This window comes from Neophocaena asiaeorientalis, unplaced genomic scaffold (assembly GCF_003031525.2).
Source record: "Neophocaena asiaeorientalis asiaeorientalis breed wild unplaced genomic scaffold, Neophocaena_asiaeorientalis_V1.1 scaffold192, whole genome shotgun sequence".
Taxonomy (NCBI): domain Eukaryota; kingdom Metazoa; phylum Chordata; class Mammalia; order Artiodactyla; family Phocoenidae; genus Neophocaena; species Neophocaena asiaeorientalis.
Genome location: NW_020185326.1, coordinates 4941244 through 4960325, shown reverse-complemented (window position 1 = coordinate 4960325; position 19082 = coordinate 4941244). Strand labels below are relative to the sequence as shown.

The following is a 19082-nucleotide window of genomic DNA, read 5'->3' as shown; positions in this document are numbered from 1 at the left end:
TGTGCTGTATATCCTGGGGTTAGGAGACCAAATGTATAGACATACAAGCAGTTAAGAAGCTACTTAAAAAGCACATGCATATTTATGCAACAAACATCTAAAGCACTTACAGGTGATCCTGGTATTTGAGCAAGTAGTTGACATAAATATCTCATTCTTAAAAGCCTAGCAGTTGATAGCTATTATCAACTAATGAGATTCTTAAATGTGTCAAGAGAATTGGCTGAGTTTGTGCTAGTTAAATATCAACAGTATAAACCATGCAAATGAGCCTGATTGTTTCCATTTCAAGCTGCAATAGTGTTTACATTTAGAAGAGAGAAAATGTATTTTTGTTCCTAACCTGTTTTTTCTGGTTTGCCATTTCATTGAATATGTACACATACCTTCTATGTGTGTCTAGTAGGGGATGGAAATAAGAAAAATGACAAGGACCCAATATTGCCTTCAGGAAGCTCACCTGAGTAATGGGTGGAGCTAGATGTTCTGCACAGTTGACAATACAAGAAAAATCGTAATTGTTGCTGGAGAGATATGCCTTATTCTGTCTGCCTAAATAACAGAAGGCTAGGGCTTCCCTGGTGGCGCAGTGGTTGAGAGTCCGCCTGCCGATGCAGGGGACACAGGTTCGTGCCCCGGTCCGGGAAGATCCCACATGCCGTGGAGCGGCTGGGCCCGTGAGCCATGGCCGCTGAGCCTGTGCTCTGCAACAGGGAGAGGCCACAACAGTAAGAGGCCCGCGTACCGCAAAAAAAAAAACAAACAAAACAGAAGGCTATACAAAACCTGAAGAATGAGTAGGTTATAAAAGTTGAGAGGTCTTATTTTCTATGAGTAGAGTTTAACATATAGTAATCAAATGCCTTATTACTTTAAGATTGTTTGTTTGGGAAATCTTGCACTCCACAATTCGTAAGATGAACAAACACGTTCTTAAGATCCAGAAGGAGCTAGAAGAGGCTAAAGAAAAACTCGCAAGGCAACATAAACGGGTAAGTCTTGTGTTGATTGTAAATGGTCAAAGAAAGTATACCAGAAACTTTTGCGAATATTCATTACCTTGATGGGAACTTACTTTTTCGAGACCAAATCATGCAGAGCTGTTTGTAGAAGTGGAGGAAGGGACAGACCTGGGGTCTGCTGTTCTCTCGTTCTGCACGGTGAACCTGTTTAGGAAGCCACAAACCTCACTTCTCCATAGTTCACCATCTCTGGATCAGTTTCATGTTTGCCTTCCCAAAAAGGGAGGAGAAGGAAGGAGGACACTTGTGTTTCTATAAGAGTTTCTGATGCAAGAGGGGAAGAGGGAGAAGATTGTCCGTGTTCACCACTCCCCCGGTAAGGTTGGGGGTAGTGGGGGGGTCACTCCCAGGCCTATAAGATACTTCTCATATTAATAAGAAGTATTTTAGCTGTTTGGCAGAAACAGTGAGTTGGCTGTATCCTGTGATTTAGCCAACAGTGCTGGTATTGTTCATGACAGAATTTTCCAGTTATGCACATTTATCAGAGTAGAGGGTAAAAGCAAGTTTAATGATTTATATGAACTAGAGCAGGTTCAAGTGCTAGTCTCCATCTAGACATTCATATATACCTGAGTGTAGGTATGTAAACACACAGATCTAAAATACTGTAAGGTAAATGGTATCATCCCCATTTTATACGTGTACAAACTCCAGAGACTTGACTTCACACCACTCTGTTCTCTAGATATGTGGTGTCCAATATGGTGACCACCAGCCACATGTAACTAGTTATAAGCTAATTAAATCTGAATACAATTTAAAAGTCAGTTCTTCAGTCACACCACATTTCAAGTGCTCAGGTGTCATGCGCGGCTGGTGGCTATGGTGAGGGCAGCGCAGATCTACGGTGATGAAAGTGTTGTGATGAGAGGCTCCCAAGACCCTAACCCTGTATTTCCCCTAGGAGCAGCAGTTCAGTGTTCACAAACTCAGGGTTCCCAGCAATTTCATAAAACAGACTATGGTGAATAACAAAAATCAGCTGTATATTTTCCTTGGAGCTCAAAGCTGTTTTCATTTTGAATGGAGGAAAAATGTGACACATATTTCCTCCTTGAGTGGGCTGTCTTATAAAAGGCATAACTTACTTCTGCTTTATAGCAAATCTACCACGATTGCCCAAGTGCCACTGAATTTCCCTGGCCTAGATAAGAGGTACTCATAGGACTTGGGACATTTTGCCTGTATGTTTGGGACACTGGAGTACTTTTACTATAGAATACAAGTCTTCAAATAGCATTTGACCAGACATAGTAAAAATCCTTAGATTTGCTTGATGGGATTTAATACACTGCCATCCTAAATGGTGTTTTCCCTTTGTTCCTTTGCATTCGGTAGCGAAGTGACGATGATGACAGAAGCAGTGACAGGAAAGATGGGGCTCTTGAGGAACAAATAGAAAGACTGCAGGAGAAAGTGGAATCTGCTCAGAGTGAACAAAAGAATCTCTTCCTTGTCATATTTCAGGTATCTTGGCTTGGGACACTGATATGTTCAAAGAAACAGTACATTTCTTTAGTTTTAAAAAATGTTTTTATCACAGAAGTAATACATATTCATTTATAAGATCTTAAATATATAAAAGTTTACAAGGGAAAAATAAAAGTTCACTAACTGGAGGTAATTCTGTTATTTACTTAATGAGCACCTTGCATGAGCATTTCTCCTTGCTTTAAAAAAAATGGATACTACTGTTAAATACCTCTTTCATATTTAATTATTCCCAATTGTTGATCTATTTATTGATAGATTGTTTTCCTTCCTGAAGATTTTTGTGTATACACGCCTGTTAACATTTCTGATTATGTCCTTAGAACAGGTTCTAAGAAAAATTACTAGCATAAGTTAATCTAGACATTAAAGGTCTTCGGGTATTGCCAAAAACGATGTACTACCTCATTATCACTGCTTTTCTACACTGACAGTATTTATTGAATTATGAAAGTTATGGATACACACCACAAAGGGTGAAACAAGCAATACCTTTGAGGTCTCTTGGTCAAAAATTTGATTGTTTCCGAAGTATAAGAATTTTTTCTGACACCTCTGCAACTTTGTACCCCATTTCCAGCGTTTTATCATGATCTTGACTGAGCACTTGGTACGATGTGAAACTGACGGGACCAGTGTATTAACACCGTGGTATAAAAACTGTATAGAGAGGCTCCAGCAGATCTTCCTACAGGTTTGTGGAAAACTGACTATATAATAAACATCATTATTCTCAGCCACAGGGATTTTCCATTTCAAAAAGTCATCAAATCTGTCAGGAGGTTACGTAGTACCTGTAAGCCCCTTAGTGTCCATTTGTTCCTACGGCTGCTCATCACAATATTTAGGCTTAAATTGGCTCTGTATCATTCAGACTCCTAATTGCCATTCTCTTTGGAGAGCCTAGCTGTAATACAACATATAGAGGAAAAAATGCTAAGGGAAGAGTAATCAGATTTTAAGAATCTCTGTAAATTCAATGTGCAGATGATAACCTTGTTTCTGGAGGCACTATTTAAGTTCTCTGAGGTCCTTATAGAAAGCAAAATGCAACACCTACTCTCTGCTAGATTTAAAGATCTGTAAGAAAAAAAAAAAAAAAAGATCTGTAAGAGAGTGAAACTAATCCTTTGTATCTTCAGACACTAACACCCCAAATCCTCATGTTTGTTCTAGAAAAGAGTGATTAAAGCAGAAGGTTTTTGGGGAGTTCTTTACGGCTCCAAACAAAAATTTATTCTAGATTTTTTAGTTACTGTCAAATTAAAAAGCTTTAACAGCCTCTAGTTAGTCCTATAGGAATCTGAGTATAATAAAGTTTATATTTGTACACATAGAAGAAACTATTTCATTTTCTGACATTTTTTTTCCCAGTTAGGCTCAACAAGTCACTGATTTTCAGTAAGACAGATGACCTCTTTATTTTTAAAAGATTTTAAAAAATGAGGTTTTCCTATTTTGTGGAATACTTCACAGATCACTGGCTAATATCACTGGCTAATTCTCTTAATATTTTTTTCTTTTGCAAAGAGATACGTTAAAGCCCTAACCAAAAAAAGGAAATGATTCCAAATTTTTATGTTTCAGGGACCATGGTTAAAACCATGGTTACTTAGTAACAGTGCTATTCTTATTTGTAATGTATACCACCTCCCCCCCAATACCCCCCCTTTTTTAAAAAATCTTCCTAGATCAGTCCCTGTCCTGACAGCTTTTAAAAAGTCATACTGTATTTTGTCCTGATTAAGGAAGAGACGCATTTGAACCTCATCTAGAATAGTAGCAGGTGCTGCTGCCACTGCCTTGAAGTATGAATTGCATTTACACAGAAGCAGGCCAGAACTGGATTTTTTAAATTATCGAACGTCGTTTTTGTTTTGTTTTGTTTTGGAACTCGTTTACTCCTACATTTTCTTAATGTTGAGGCTTTTCAGGGGCCTATTATTCCTACCAGCAAAACCACTTTTTTTTTTTTCCTGTTCATTCCCATCATTCCAGTGTGGATGGGCTGCTGAGGAAAATGTTCTGCAAGATTGCTTATGTGCGTTTTCTCCTGACCTAAAACACTTATCCCCTTTTCTGTGTCCACAGCATCACCAAATAATCCAGCAGTACATGGTGACCCTGGAGAACCTGCTCTTCACTGCTGAATTAGACCCTCATATCCTGGCTGTGTTCCAGCAGTTCTGTGCCCTGCAGGCCTAAGGGTCATTTTTTTTTCCCCTCCTGTCAAGATTTTTTTAAGATCTCAAAATAATGTCTTATTTTTGATGGTTTGAATGCTTGCTTTCTTGTAGCATCCTTTCTTGAAGCAGAGGGGGAGGACAGGACAGTGAAGAATATGGTATTGATTACCTTTAACTGCCCCCTAAAAAGCAGATATTCCCTAGTGACAATAATGTGACAATGACCATAGGATGGATGTATTATATATGTGACAGATACAACTTTTCTCTGATATTTTTTCTCCTTAAGGCACAAAAGATAACTGATTTGAGGTATGTGCAACACTAGAGGTCAAGCTTACAAAGTAGTATATAGAACTGATGGGTTTATTATCAAGTAGCATAGCTTTTCACAGCTCATGGGTAACCTAACATGGCTGAAATAAAACTGAAAATATGTTTTTTAAACCTTGGTATTTCATGATTTATCATCTCAGTCTACTTTAAAATTAGTGGTTTCTTACTAAAAGTGAGGTTTCTTACCTCCATCTGAAATTTTCTCTCCAAAGTATTTTAAGACACTACTGTTATTAAAAGATGTTACTAGAGTAGAAGTTCCCAAATTCATCTGAACATAAATCACCTGGGGCTCTTCTAAAGTTTTTTTCTTTTTTTTAATTAAACCACACTCTCTGGGGGTGGAACACAGACATTGGTAGTTCCTTAAAGCTCCCGGGTAATTCCAATGTGCAGATAAGTTTTGAACTATCATCATCTTAGAACATCTGGTCATTTCCTCAAATCTGAGACATCTGTCAGGTCATGCAGTGAATTACATGCTAAAGTGGGATTTGGAAGTAGCTAGATTGGCTAAAACTATACTTGGCATTAGATGTAGGTTTGGATTTTATTTCTATGGAGTCTGGGTGGGCCAAGTAATTACTAATTCCGGAGCCTGTTTCTTAAGACGATAAAAGTACACTGTTAAATAACACACAAGGGATTATCTGACATTCCAAATCCTAGCAATTTTAGACTTTTTTCATTAAACCTTCAGAAAAATTTACCAGTAATCTCACAACTGTAAGCACCTTTGTGCATTTGTACAGTCTTTTTCTTAGCTTAGTACATCGTAAGTTTATGATGCATCAGGTATTCTCCATATTAATATATGGGGGTCTCTTTGGTTTATCGTAACATTTAGTGGCTACAGAATATAGTCTACTCAATAGATGGAAATTCCCAGGATTTTTAAATACCATACCATTTAACAAACAGTCACAGGATTAAGGTTGCACGGCAAGTTACTGGCAGAAAGGGAACTAAAAACCCAGGTTCTTTGCTAAATGTTCTTTTGTTTACACTGTTCCTCCTTCCCACAAACTACGTAATTAGAAAAAGCTCCTATCCTCAAGAAGCTAAAGGATAACCATTTAAGGCTTTGGTTAACTTTGATCCTAAACTGCTTTGTAATCCTTTCATAATGTATTGCAAAGTTTGGCTAGTTATACTTACTTGATCCAAATCCTAGAGGAATTTCTAGGTTTTCACCTCCTTTGTCTTGGACCCTCTTTTCATGTGTAATGGTTGCTTCTAACAGTTGCTCACTGATGTAACCCTGCTCTGACCCAGTCTGGCAGCTAGGTATATGAAAAAACTGAATCAGAGACTGAATTTTGAAGAAGTAAAGGTACAAGAGCAAACATTCAACAGTTGCTCTCCCCACTAATGAAGCTCACACAGACAAAAGAATGGCATGTCACTGTAACTGTACGTCGTACCTTGCAATAAATCAATATTCTATTAAACTGTGCTGATGCCATTTAACATGCTTTTGTCAAAGTGAACATATACTTTTCCTTAACTCTCAATCTCCCAGGAATTATTCAGAAAGCAGTTCATATGAAGATAAGTTTGTTTGCTTTTTCTGGAAAGTATTTAGCAGTGATTTTGTATTAACTTACTAATCTGCATTTATACCTGAAAATGAAAGATGAGGACAGAACTTGGCAACCAAAAGCAGATCTGGCTGTCAATGATAGCTGGATACCAGGATTGTCCTAAATTGATGAAGGTGAAGAGTGACTAGAAGCCCACCTCAACTGGACAAGTCTGTTACCTACACTGGTCTTGATAATATGATGTGCTCATTAACAACTGGCTGTTACGTGCCAGATGCTATAGATTCACCGTATTTAATCGTCATGAGAGTCCTTACATTATTATACCCATCTTATAGATAAAAACAGGCCCATGGCGTAACTTACCCAAGGTCCACAGGTAGTAAGTGGAATCTGAAACTATGTCCATGTGGTGGTTTTAGGGCTTCTTGTCTCCCAGTAGTAATGCTGTTGTCAGCAGCCTGAACCCCTAGTTACTTGCTGGGAAGGTGTTTTTTTTTCCCCCAAGAAGTTCTTGCCGCCCATTTGGAATCGCTTTTTAGTGAGCTGTAATATTCAGCATAACACATTAAAAAAAAATCAACACTCGATAAATATATTAAACATTTCTGTATTGAATACTTATATAGAGAACAATTAGTAATTATAGTCTCAGGTCTTTGGATTTGACTTGTTTTGACTTTTGCCCTTCTTCAAGCATAATCTCCAAGAGCTGATCTAGAGAGAGAAATGAAAATGTACAAAAACTTCCTATTTATTTGTAGCAGTAGGATAAAAAGTCCTGTCAAAGAACTTGAAAATATCTAGTTTATCATAACTTGTATTTGTTTTTATCAGGAAAAGAATGCATAGACCCTGTAATCAAGCACTCGGGATCAAATGCTCTTACTAGATGTAACTACCTTGTAATCCTTTTGACAAGATAGAGGAATATTTGACTACCTAAACTTGATCAAGATGTCTGGGGTGATGTCAGGTTGTAGGTTACCCCTCCTTTAGAAGTGTTAAAACAAGCACAGCAAGCTGTCTTCCCTCCCAGGATTAAATGAGAATACCTGTAAGGCACTTAACATAGTGCCTGCATGGCACGTGGTAAATGCTCAGTAAATGTTAACAAGTTATGATAAACTTATTACTACCTTTGATCAACAAACAATATAGCTGTTTTTCCATTTTAATCCAGATTTGAAAAGGGCTATCTGGAAACTAATATTAAGATCTATAGTAGTAAACCCTAAGGGTACAGAAAACTTACCCCAGCAATAGCTCCCTGCTCCCTGACTTGCAGACAGTAGTAGTCTAGAAGACCTGGCCCAGCCTCTGGGGTGCAGTGGCCTACCACCATCCCTGCTGTTTCTTGGGATAAGAATCCAGTTCAGCCAGTTTTTGCCTTTACTACTAAAAGCTCTTCCTCCTACCCCAATCTAGGGTTTGTCTTGGTTGCTTCTCAATTTTAGCTCTAACCTAACATTTTTGAACCTATCACTCAGCTCCCATCCCTATTGTAGAAAAAATGGTCACAGACCCAATATTTTGCCCACAACCAGACCTGCTGGACCTTAACTGAAACTTGTTCTTAAGCCATAACATACATAATTATTTAAGCATTATTTATACAAGTGTTTCATTCATCTATGAAGACTTTACATTTTGATGAATTTTGAACAAGACCAATCTAAATTTCCACACTATAAAACATATCACTTAACTAAAAATCACATTTTCTCGTATGTCAGTTCATGGCCACACACAGTACAAGTCTTCCGGTACACATCATCCTCTAGGTTTTCTTCTGGTCCATACTCATGTTGATGAGCAACTGTCTCCTTTTTCCATAGACTGCTTCTTACTGCTCGCCGTAATTCTAAGAGAAAAATAAAAGCCAGTTTTTCAGTGGTGCTATTTCAGCTGTGTGTGTTTAAACCAAATGTGTTTTACACCGTAATTTTATAACAAATCAAAACTGCTGATACAGATTTGGCAAGCTTACTTATCTCACTCACTGGTTTGGCCTGTGAAATCATTCATGTGATTGTTGGAGTTAGTGTGAAACAGGAGATTCAGAATTGAGGTATATGGACTAGAGGAACCGCAAAAGACTAGATTCAGAAGACAAGCGAAAGAACAGGGTTTGTTCGAGCAGCTGGCTACAGAAAACAAGATGCCACAGCAGGAAAGGGCAATCAGCTGGGATGACTGAGGATAAAGAGCATTTTAAATTCCTTGTAAGTCAGGAGCTACTTCTCTAAGAGGCAAGTCAAACTTTGCTTGCAAGAAAACTAGAAAGCCAAGAACCCCGCCACTAGTTCATGGCTGATGTTAGAAAAGCTGCTCATGCAACTGACCTTATGTCTATTATTATTTATCCTATAAAATGAGAGCAATAGTTTAGGACATAAATTGCTAGTAATCATGCAAAGTACAACATAAATAAAAGAATCACTGACCATTAAGACCCGGAAAGAACCATGGAGTTATTTTACTTCATTTTACTTTGCAGGTAAGGAAACTGAGCAAAGATAGCATGGGAACCCAGGTCATTTATTCCAATGTTTAGAACTTTTCCCGCTACATCACGTTAAGATGTCATTTTCACAAAGAAAAGTTACGTTGGATGCTCTGAAAAGCGACTAGGACATTCTAAAGTTCACACTGCATGTTACCTGAAGAAACCAAATGCTTTGTGTTAATCAGAAATTAACAAGCTAATAACATCTGTTTCTAGTTTAATGAATAAAAAGCAACACGAATTGTTTTCATTTTTCTATTCTGACCAATGATCCATCAAGCCCTGCACTTCTGACAGCAGCACTACCTAAGGGAGGGTATGATCATTATCTTCTATAATCTCAACCTTAAAAATCAAAGTACACCAAGTAATCACACACATTCTGTTTAATCCATTTTACTATGATAAGTACTATCAAAATAATACTTGAATCTTTGTATTTTCAGCCTTTATTTGTACCATGAGGATAAGCAAGCAAACAGGGCTATGTATCAGGCACTGTTCTAAGCACTTTATTTATAAACATTTAATCCTCACAACACTTTGCAATAAGTACAACTATCAACCCAGTTTTACAGATGAGAAAACTAAGGCTCAGAGAAGTTACGTAAGTTGTGCCTAAGATCAGGCAGAGGCACAGTCTAGCTCAGGCCATGTTCTTAACCACTAAGCTGTGATGGCTTTTCATACACCTCCAACATGAAGAGCACTTTATCTGAGGCATTTTCAAGCTTCAGTGTACATACCTCTAGACAGTTTCCAAACTAGGGAGAAAATCATGTTCATCCAAACTCTAACCTTTATTCCTATATCCTCTCATATTCTGAAGAACCCTAATTTTTCTAAACATACCTGGAATGCCCTTTATCCTTTTATTTTTCTACCTTGGGATATTTTTAAAATAAAAAATAAATGATATGCTGACCAGAACTGCACAGATGCCTCATGGTTTCAGATAATGACAGGAAGATGTCTCCTGTCCAAGTTCCAATACCTACTTTTCAACTTTGCTCTGATATAAGGTATCCTGGCCACTTTCCCTTTACTACCCCACGAGGAAAATCTCTCAAAATCTGACTGCATCCCAGTTGCTAAGCTAACTGCCCAGTTTGTGCATTATGTGAACTTAGGAAGAGAGAGAAGAAAATTTTCTTAACACTAGAAGAATACTTAAGAAAAATCCAGCTTACTAGCCATAATTGTCACAACTGAACATACGGTTTTATACTGACTTTATGGCTTTTCTTCCCATCCTTCAGCTAATCTATCAAGATGTATAATGACAATAAAGCCATATCTTTAGTATTTACTAGACATTCCTGGAAAAACTTGTGCTAGGAGGCACTAAAACAAAACAAAACAAAACTGGTATATCTGTCATTTTCTTGCCCTTCTTTCCCCACACGACCGATCTAGTCTTAAAGCCATGAGGTGGAGCAAGTGGGCATGGGGGTGGGGGGGAGCCCAAGATAGATAAGGAGGGTCTCCTAGAGAGGAGGCAGCAACAGTGAAGGGAAATTAGGTACATTCAGGGGCACTAATCAAATAACTATATATTATAAAGGATAATGGGAATCAGGTTTCTCACTGTCAAAGAAGGAAATTACAAATAAGGAAGAAAACCAGAATAAACCCTAAAATTTTGGATTAGAACTCGGTATAGTGTAAACTCAAGGATTTAATTATGTATCAGATATACACGTGTTTTAAGCTAGAAAGAAGTGGTCAAAGATTGATGAAGACATGTCAAAAGGACACAAGACCTAGCCTGAAGATACTCCTATGGGCCCAAATCTGAAACAATTTGAGCACCAAAATAATTGAGGACAGAAATGAACCAAAAGCCACTGAGAAGAATAGGAATTAATGAATCCATACCAGTGATAAACAAATGGGGGAATGATGCTATAGAATGCCGATTTCCAACTGGTTAAATGTGGAGTGAGCGCTGAAGGTAGAAAACAATTTTTGCAACCATCATACTAAATACTGATTCAGGCAAGAACCATCCACGGATGAATGTTAAATTTAGGGTGAAGTGTTGAGGAGAAGCAGGACATTTACGTGGTCTTACAGGGTTTTTTTTGCTTATCAAAAATAATTATTAACATCACCATTGATAGCAGATGGATATCACATGCCTCCAGATGTGATGCCCTAGAAAAGTCACTTCATTTATGTTCTATCCAACCTGAAATGAATAACCCGAATCTAACCACCAGGAAACATCAGAAAAACCCCAAATGAAAAACATATTACTGCAAAAAAGGCAGGCAGGGGAAGAGAAAAGACTTCTTCAAAAATGTCAGTGTCGTAAACGATAAAGGCTGTGGAAATATTCCAGAATAAAGTAGTTTAGGAAGACTTGGTACCTAAAGCCAATACCTGATCCTAGACTGGATTCTGTACTAGAATAAAAAAACTACACAGGACATGACTGGGTCAACTAATGGAATATGGATGACAGATAATATCAGTAGCATACTTCTGTTAGAGAATATTCCTATTCTTAGGAAATACACACTGTAGTATTTAGGGGTAAAAAAAGGGTGGCAATGTACACAACCTACTCTTAAATGGCTCAGAAATAAATGTATGTGTAGAGAGAATGCAAATGACATAAAGTTGTTAATAGGTAAATCTGGGTGAAGAATCTGGGTGTCCCTTGTACCATTCTTATCCTTGCAATTTTATGTAAGTTTGAAATTATTTCCAAATAAAAACATTTTTAAAAGACAGTAGCTAGATTGAAGGGGCTTCCAATGGCCAAATTTGGGCATCAAAATGAATAATCAGGAATGGACAGACTGTAACAGTTACTTGAGAATAAGAATCCATGAATCCAACTAGTACTAAAAAAAAAAGCTCTTCTTTCCAAAAGAAGCCAAATAGTAATTGTAGAAATAACAGAAAAAGAAAGTCACCATTTATATCCACCCTAATAATAACTGACTCAGGCAGGATTCAACCTGGGTGCTAAAACCACTGAGTGAAACTTAAGGAATGAGATGTTCACATAGTGTCAGTCACCCCATAGATTTCTTATTAATTACAAAGGGGAAAGGGTACCTTTACAATGGAGAAATCTGGCAGACACTACCTTACCTAAGCGATACCATGTGTCTCCTGAGGTAACCAATCAGAATCTAATTGTGAGACAACTGCTAATAAACCAGAGACTATGGATATGCATCATCCTTGATTGGCCCCCGGATCCAACAACTAAAAAGCTATAAAGGGACACTGGAACAACTGGGGAAAGACAAATAATATAGATTATATACTAGGTAAAAGCATTATATTAATGTTGTTTATTGAGTGTGACTATTTTTTGGTTAGCAGAAACGTCCTTATTTATAGTAGATAAATGCTTACGTATTAATAAGAATCACAATGTCTGCAAGTAACTCTTAAATGGCTCAGCAAAATATGTGTGTGTGAATGAGGGAGAAAAAAGCAAATGTGGCAAAATATCAACATCTGGTGAAATTAAAAATTTGTTTAAATAAGGATTAGAAAGTTTTTCACATTACTTCATTTAAGCAACTTAAAACTTTGGAAAGTAGAGGTCAACTACCTACTGCTGAGAATGAGAAGAAAAGGTGGAAAGATCAGAGACTTTAGAAGAGTGAGAAAAGGTCTGCTAGGCCTTGGGAAAACTAAGGAAACCTTGGGAGTGGAGCGGGGACATACCAAGCAGCCCTGAAAGCCTAACCGAGGCTGGAGAACAGGACAGCGGTTACCGCGTTCCAACCTCCTGGCCCCACTGGCCTAGGATTTCACAACACAAAAAGCTGTAGACTACTTCTCTGGGAAGGTTATAAAACTGTTCGTGATAACCATCAGTCTTGCTACTGATTATCTTCAGGGACTGTTTCTATTTTTTACCCAAAGAAGTTTTCCCCTAAATCTTTGTTTCAATGAAAAATGTATTTTATACCACTCTAAAACTTGTATTTTATCCAGCTTAATATCTTAATTTTACAAAAGAGGCAGCCTGTATTCAAAGAAGCCCAATGCTGTTTACCAGGTAAACTTATAAAAGAACTAGTGGAGAGAGACCAGATACTTCTAAATACCTGATGGGAGGGCAGGAAGTTTTGACATAGGGTGCCCACTGGTAACGAGAGGGAACAAAAATCACAAGGAAATAACATATGAAGCTTTGATCTTACTTTGTCCTCCAAAACTAAGGATAGGAAACTGTGTCCTTCAAACTCCCCTGAGAGAAGCCCAAAAATAGTCATAAATATAACCACAGGCCCAGAATGTAAAATGTTCACAAACTTACAAGGAGCCTCCAAATGGGATTTTCTCACCCACCTCTTTTGGGGAAGAAAGTGCATACTAACAGACAATGAAGATTAACTGTTCTTTGTTTTTAGAAGGCTATAACCTCTACCAGTACTAAGAGAAAGCTGAGCACAACTCTAAAGAAAAGCCTTACAGCCACCTTATCTGTGGAAAGGAGCCCCGCAAACCCAAAATGTTCTGTGTATTTGCACCAATTCAAAGTTCCCATCCAATATCCAGGCCAACACACACTGCCTTTTTAAAAATCTAGTTAGACTAAGCACAGTGATGCCATCCTTTCTACTTCTGCCTTCTTGGATCTAAGAGATCTGTAACAATTTGACCTTGCCGACAAGGAAATTCTTTGTCTTTCACCTTGTCTAAATTTATATATACACCTTACACTATCTATAATTTCCTTCTCTAGTAAGATCAATTCTTTCTCAAACTGATGAAGTAGAAGATCATATTCTAAAAACAGGTAAATGTAATCTCGTACCTTTCCATAGAAGTAAACTTTGTGTCAGCTTCTTTGTGGATCAAAATCAGAAGACCAAGAGGAACCAGGTTCCAATTTCTTTTGAACTAAAAAGACTTTTAGACTTGCTTTTATTCCTCTCTGTTCTGAGCCTTCTGAGCAAAGTGCATAGTAAGCTCCTTGTTTCTAATTTCTACAGTGTCTGCTCCACTCTCAGCCCTTTGTGGCCTAGTCAGGAGAACAGGAACATATCCACCAACCTCTAAAGTAAATCAACAAGAAGAAGCCATAATTAAAGAAGGCATGGCATTGACCTCTGCACATTAAAGACCAGAAGACAATGGAGTAATGTTTATACAACTGAGAGAGAACTCAGGTTTTCATATGCAAGAGAAACAGAAAAACATTCTTAGATTCGTAACAGGGTCTTAGAAAATAAACCATTCTTGTAACCACTTGGAAAATTTCCTCAAAAAACATGCTTCACCCAAACAAGAAATAAACTGAATTAAAGAAACCAGTCTTAAGAGGTCCAAGAAAAAATTTAGGGCAAATTCAAACTCTTCAAGGATGAGGAAAATCCACAGTAGTTTATCTGGTGGATAATAGCAGCAATGTAACATAGCGAGAAAAACAGCCAATTATGTTTGAGTTTATACTTCTTTAAAAAAAATACCCATGTGAACTGTGTAAATCTTAAAAGAAATGTTCTATTCATGCTAATATTTAAATAGATATGACTATCTTAATAGAATTGTACAGAAAAAAGCATGAAAAAATTAAACAGATGCCATCATCTGTTATTGTCAGTCAAATTATAGAATTTAGTCCCCTTTAGATGACATCTTGACCAAACTACAGAAATATTATAGTATCTAATAAAACTACAGATAGACCCTCTTTTTAAAATATTTCATCACTTTGAAGGTATAAGTTTCTAATTCCTTTATCCATATATTATTATCTACAGCAAAATACCATCAGGAGAGTGGTTTGAGGAGGCAGCAGAAAGGGAAGAGCTGAGGTGATTCAGGGAGCTGGGGCTGACAAAAACTCTAGGCTGGTATGTGATTAGTCTATAAATGTGCCCTCCTCTTTCACACCCCTTAAGGTGCCTTCTGTTACCTGATCCCTCAAGGCTTTCCTTGATGTTGGAAGAGAAGAAGGGTCGGGGTAAAACATGGAAGAGATTAAAGAAAGGACCAAATTCAAAAGAGTCTTTCCAAATCCTCTCAACTGGCCCTTGCAGGTGATTCTGGAAGACTGTGGTACAGAAGTGGCTAATCTGGGGACGAATCTTCAATGAAATGCTCTTACATGGCATAGTTTGCTATAGGAAACCTCTCTACAAAGGCATATATATATATGTGTGCTTATTACCCTCTGATTCAGGAAATGATATGTTAAGTAACTATAATTTATATAAAGATGTATATAAGGATGTTTATCATGGGGTTGTCTGTCTTTGATAAATTTTTTTTATTAAACTTTGATTTTTATTCCTTACTGTTAAGTTGATCAATTTTATATATCAAAATTTTCATTTGTAATCAGAATTAAGAAAGCTGAATTAGAAATTTGAAATATGCTCAACTATTATTCTCTTCCCGTAATTAAAGAATAAAGCAATCATTGACAAATATTTGAACATTTACACCCAAGTCCAAGGATATATAAGTGGATCTTTTACCTGCATTCATTATATAATATCTACAGGGGAAAAAAATAAAACTTTTCTCTAAAGAGTATCCTTGTACAGCAACACATGCAGAACTGCCATATTCTTATAATAGGTACATAATATGCCATAGTAATACTACGATCTATGGAATGTCACTCTGCCCTAGTTCTCATCTAAGCAACTTACGTGTAATGTCTCACTGATTCCTTACTAAACTTTTATAAGGTGGGTGGTATTATCATCATTTTTATAGTTGAAGAAACTGAAATACAGAGAAGTTTTTTTTCTTTTTTTTTTGTTTTACAGAGAAGTTTTGATAAACTTCATTAATGTCCAACTGTGCTCCCATTTTTATAAAAAATTTTTAAGGGTCTATGCATAGAAAAGAACTGGAAAAATAGACATTAAACTGTTACTGACAATTGTCTCTGGGTAGTATAATTATGGGATAGAAGTTCTTTATAGTTTTCTAACTTCTCTGCACTTCACATGAATTACTCTTGTACTGAAAAGGGGGAAAGAATTCCCTCACAATAAGAAGGAACAAGGTAGGCTTACATTCAATTTTTTTTTTTTTTGCTCTTTTGTTTTTAAGACACCTGAACTATCTTCATTCACCCTCCAAAACCTCTTCTAAATCCTAAACACATAAGCAAAATTACTTATTATGGCTACGATACTCATTTTAAATGGATCAATTTATTATATGTATAACCCTGCGTATACAGAGAATACATGTTATCTATATACACTTGACACCACACTGGCACTCTACTGTATGAAGAACATTTATGCCTACTTTTTAAGATTCTCTGTAGGGAATCTGTGATACAGCCAACAAGTGTCCTTTGTGCTCCTATAACACCCTATGTTCATCACTGTCACGGTACTTATCACACTCGATTATGACTAAGTTTACCAGTCTTTCTCTTCCGACAAAATGCTGACGCCAGCATTTGTGTTAGCACAGAGCGTGGTACACAGCTGACACTTAGCAATTGTTGGATACACTGGACGGACAGACAGACTTCTGCACATATGCATACATGGATGAATGCATGGACAAATGAATACAGAGATAGATGGACAAAAGAATGGATAGTTACATGGATAGACAGATGTATGGACAGAGGAATGAATGTACCAATGCAGACTTTCGGTCATGAAATCCTGGCTCCAGTCCCAACTCTCTAGCACCTATGTAACAAGTCACTCTACCTTTCCAGGTCTTTTATTCATATATAAAAGTGATTAGACTATCTGACATTAGAAGGTTCCTTCTAGCTGCTAAATTAGATCACTGAGACTTAGGCATTATTTTTTCATTTTAGGCAATTAGAGAGGTTTGCTGGTGGAAAACTTCACTTTTGATAACCGTGTGGGTCACATTTAAGATTGCATTGAGGCCAAACCCTTAACCAGGGGTACATTCCTGACCCTACCACCGTTCCTATAAAAAACATGACTCACTTGAAGACGAGGGCTTACATGCTTTTTTAGAATTGCAGTGAGGTTTGGACTAAGAGTCTCAAACACCAACTTACTGAGGGCAAACTTTAAGTCTTTTGTTCTTCAATTTATGGAAAAAAAAATTTCCAATCCAACAGTGACCCTGTATCTTTAAAGTGGAAGAACTTAGCTAAAGGCTCTTTGCAAAGCAGTAGAGCACAGTCCTTCATGATATAAATGTAGCCACTTACCTTTTACTTTTTTATCAAACTTCTTCTGTTTCATTTTTTCTCGGTTTTTCTGTTGAACTTCCTTCGCTTCTTCTAATGCTTCCTGACTACCCCAAACTTCAAGAGACCTCTTCACAATCTGAAATACAGAATCCATAAATTAGTTGTGATTCATTGTTGTAAAATAGTTATAATTATTAAATCCATAGGTGCCAAAGAGTGATCTAACTTAAGTGCAATTTTATAAGTATTTATTTGAAATTTAAAAGTTTTTAAATATTGATAAGAAACAACTCTAGGGCTTTCCTGGTGGCACAGTGGTTGAGAGTCTGCCTGCCAATGCAGGGGACACGGGTTCGTGCCCCGTGCTGCGTCTGCACGTCCGGAGCCTGTGCTCCGCAACGGGAGAGGCCACAACGGTGAGAGGCCTGCGTACCGCAAAAAAAAAAAAAAGAGAGAAAAAGAAACAACTCTAATAATATCTCTATCTATAAACCTATGAAACCGTCAGTGAATGTATGATGAATGAGATTACGTATTTGCAAAGCACAATAAAACTAGGTGTACCTGTGTAAATAGAAAAGCTGTCCTCTGACTGCAATCACTTCTCTGCTTTGTTTTCACGTGAATCAAGAGAACTACATGTAGTCAGTGGGTTTGCTCGAGTTTTGGCAGGATCACCAAAAAAAATCTGCTGACCAATTAGCCGTATCAGATCTAAATATGAGGTCATCTCCAGAAATCTCCCATCACAGGAAATCAATCACTACTACTCTTCTCCTGAATCAATAACAGTTTCCATCCACTTGACTAATTTCTGATCTTAAAAATATGAATTTTCTTTAAAAACTTTGGTAGCTGAATGACCTAACAAGTCTTTATTCTAGTTTAAAAACCTTGGAATATATATATATATATGTACTCTTTATAATATTTATTTACATGTAGGGAAATAATATACACACTGAGAATTATGCTCGGGATATCTCTCACAATATGTTACAGGGACCAAAATATCAATCAATAAAGCCAAACTGAAATTTCTTAACATAAAGTAATACACTGTTACTTCATAAATTCTAAAACATCACATTTTCCACAATTTAACATCCCTGAAAATGCTGCATTACTAATGTAACTTAATGGTACTTTAACAACCCTGAGTCGAGAGGTGGTTCAGACGAATTGGACTCTGAATGTAAGGAAGTTTAGGAATACCTTAATAAATCTATGGTACTTGCATTTTCCTTGTTATGTACACACAAGCATTATTTATAGCAAAAAAAACTATAGTAAGTCTAATGGCACTATTTCAATAAAATAAAAGCACCAAGTGATAAGGCAGCACTGAGTCAGTTTAATTAGCAGCATTTTTTCATTTTTAATAGTACATAAAATTATGGTGAATCTTTTAATCAATAGTGTATTATGTTTAGTGAAAATTCAATATATGTCTGCTTTTACAATGTGGTTTATTAGAAGATACTAGGATCTTCTAGTATATTCCAATCAAACTGTGCTCTAAAGCAATGCCTCCCAATATTTTTTATATAATGGCACAAAAAAGAATATTATGATATTTGTACCATTCTTGGGTAGATACAGGAAGCTGGAGTTAGATTCTGGGCATCTGTGAAATTCCCCAATTTTTTTTTATGATTTTATTTGGGGGGGGTAGGTGGGCAAGGGCTGACTCCTATTTCAAGCATTTTTGTTTCCAAATTGTACTCCTAACATCACCCAGTAGTAATATATTTGCTTCAAAGTGCCACATCAAAAAGCAAAATAAGGGCTTCCCTGGTGGCGCAGTGGTTAAGAGTCCGCCTGCCGATGCAGGGGACACGGGTTCGTGCCCCGGTC

General features: G+C 37.1%; 2 protein-coding genes across 2 annotated transcripts in view; one reads left to right on the top strand and one right to left on the bottom strand.

The window, feature by feature from the left end:
- NCBP1 (nuclear cap binding protein subunit 1) overlaps positions 1-7038 on the top strand; it is a 45795-nt gene extending 38757 nt beyond the window's left edge. Inside the window, exons 20-23 of the mRNA XM_024734378.1 lie at positions 878-992; positions 2364-2492; positions 3097-3210; positions 4608-7038. Coding sequence (XP_024590146.1) covers positions 878-992; positions 2364-2492; positions 3097-3210; positions 4608-4721 — 472 coding nt within the window. The 3' untranslated portion in view covers positions 4722-7038. The remainder of the gene's footprint in view (positions 1-877; positions 993-2363; positions 2493-3096; positions 3211-4607) is intronic.
- Positions 7039-8189: 1151 nt separating this feature from the next.
- The window catches only part of XPA (XPA, DNA damage recognition and repair factor), a 32003-nt gene continuing 21110 nt past the window's right edge, over positions 8190-19082 (bottom strand). Inside the window, exons 5-6 of the mRNA XM_024734379.1 lie at positions 17244-17361; positions 8190-8446 (exon numbers count right to left, since the gene is read on the bottom strand). Of these exons, the coding sequence (XP_024590147.1) occupies positions 8298-8446; positions 17244-17361 (267 nt within the window). The 3' untranslated portion in view covers positions 8190-8297. The remainder of the gene's footprint in view (positions 8447-17243; positions 17362-19082) is intronic.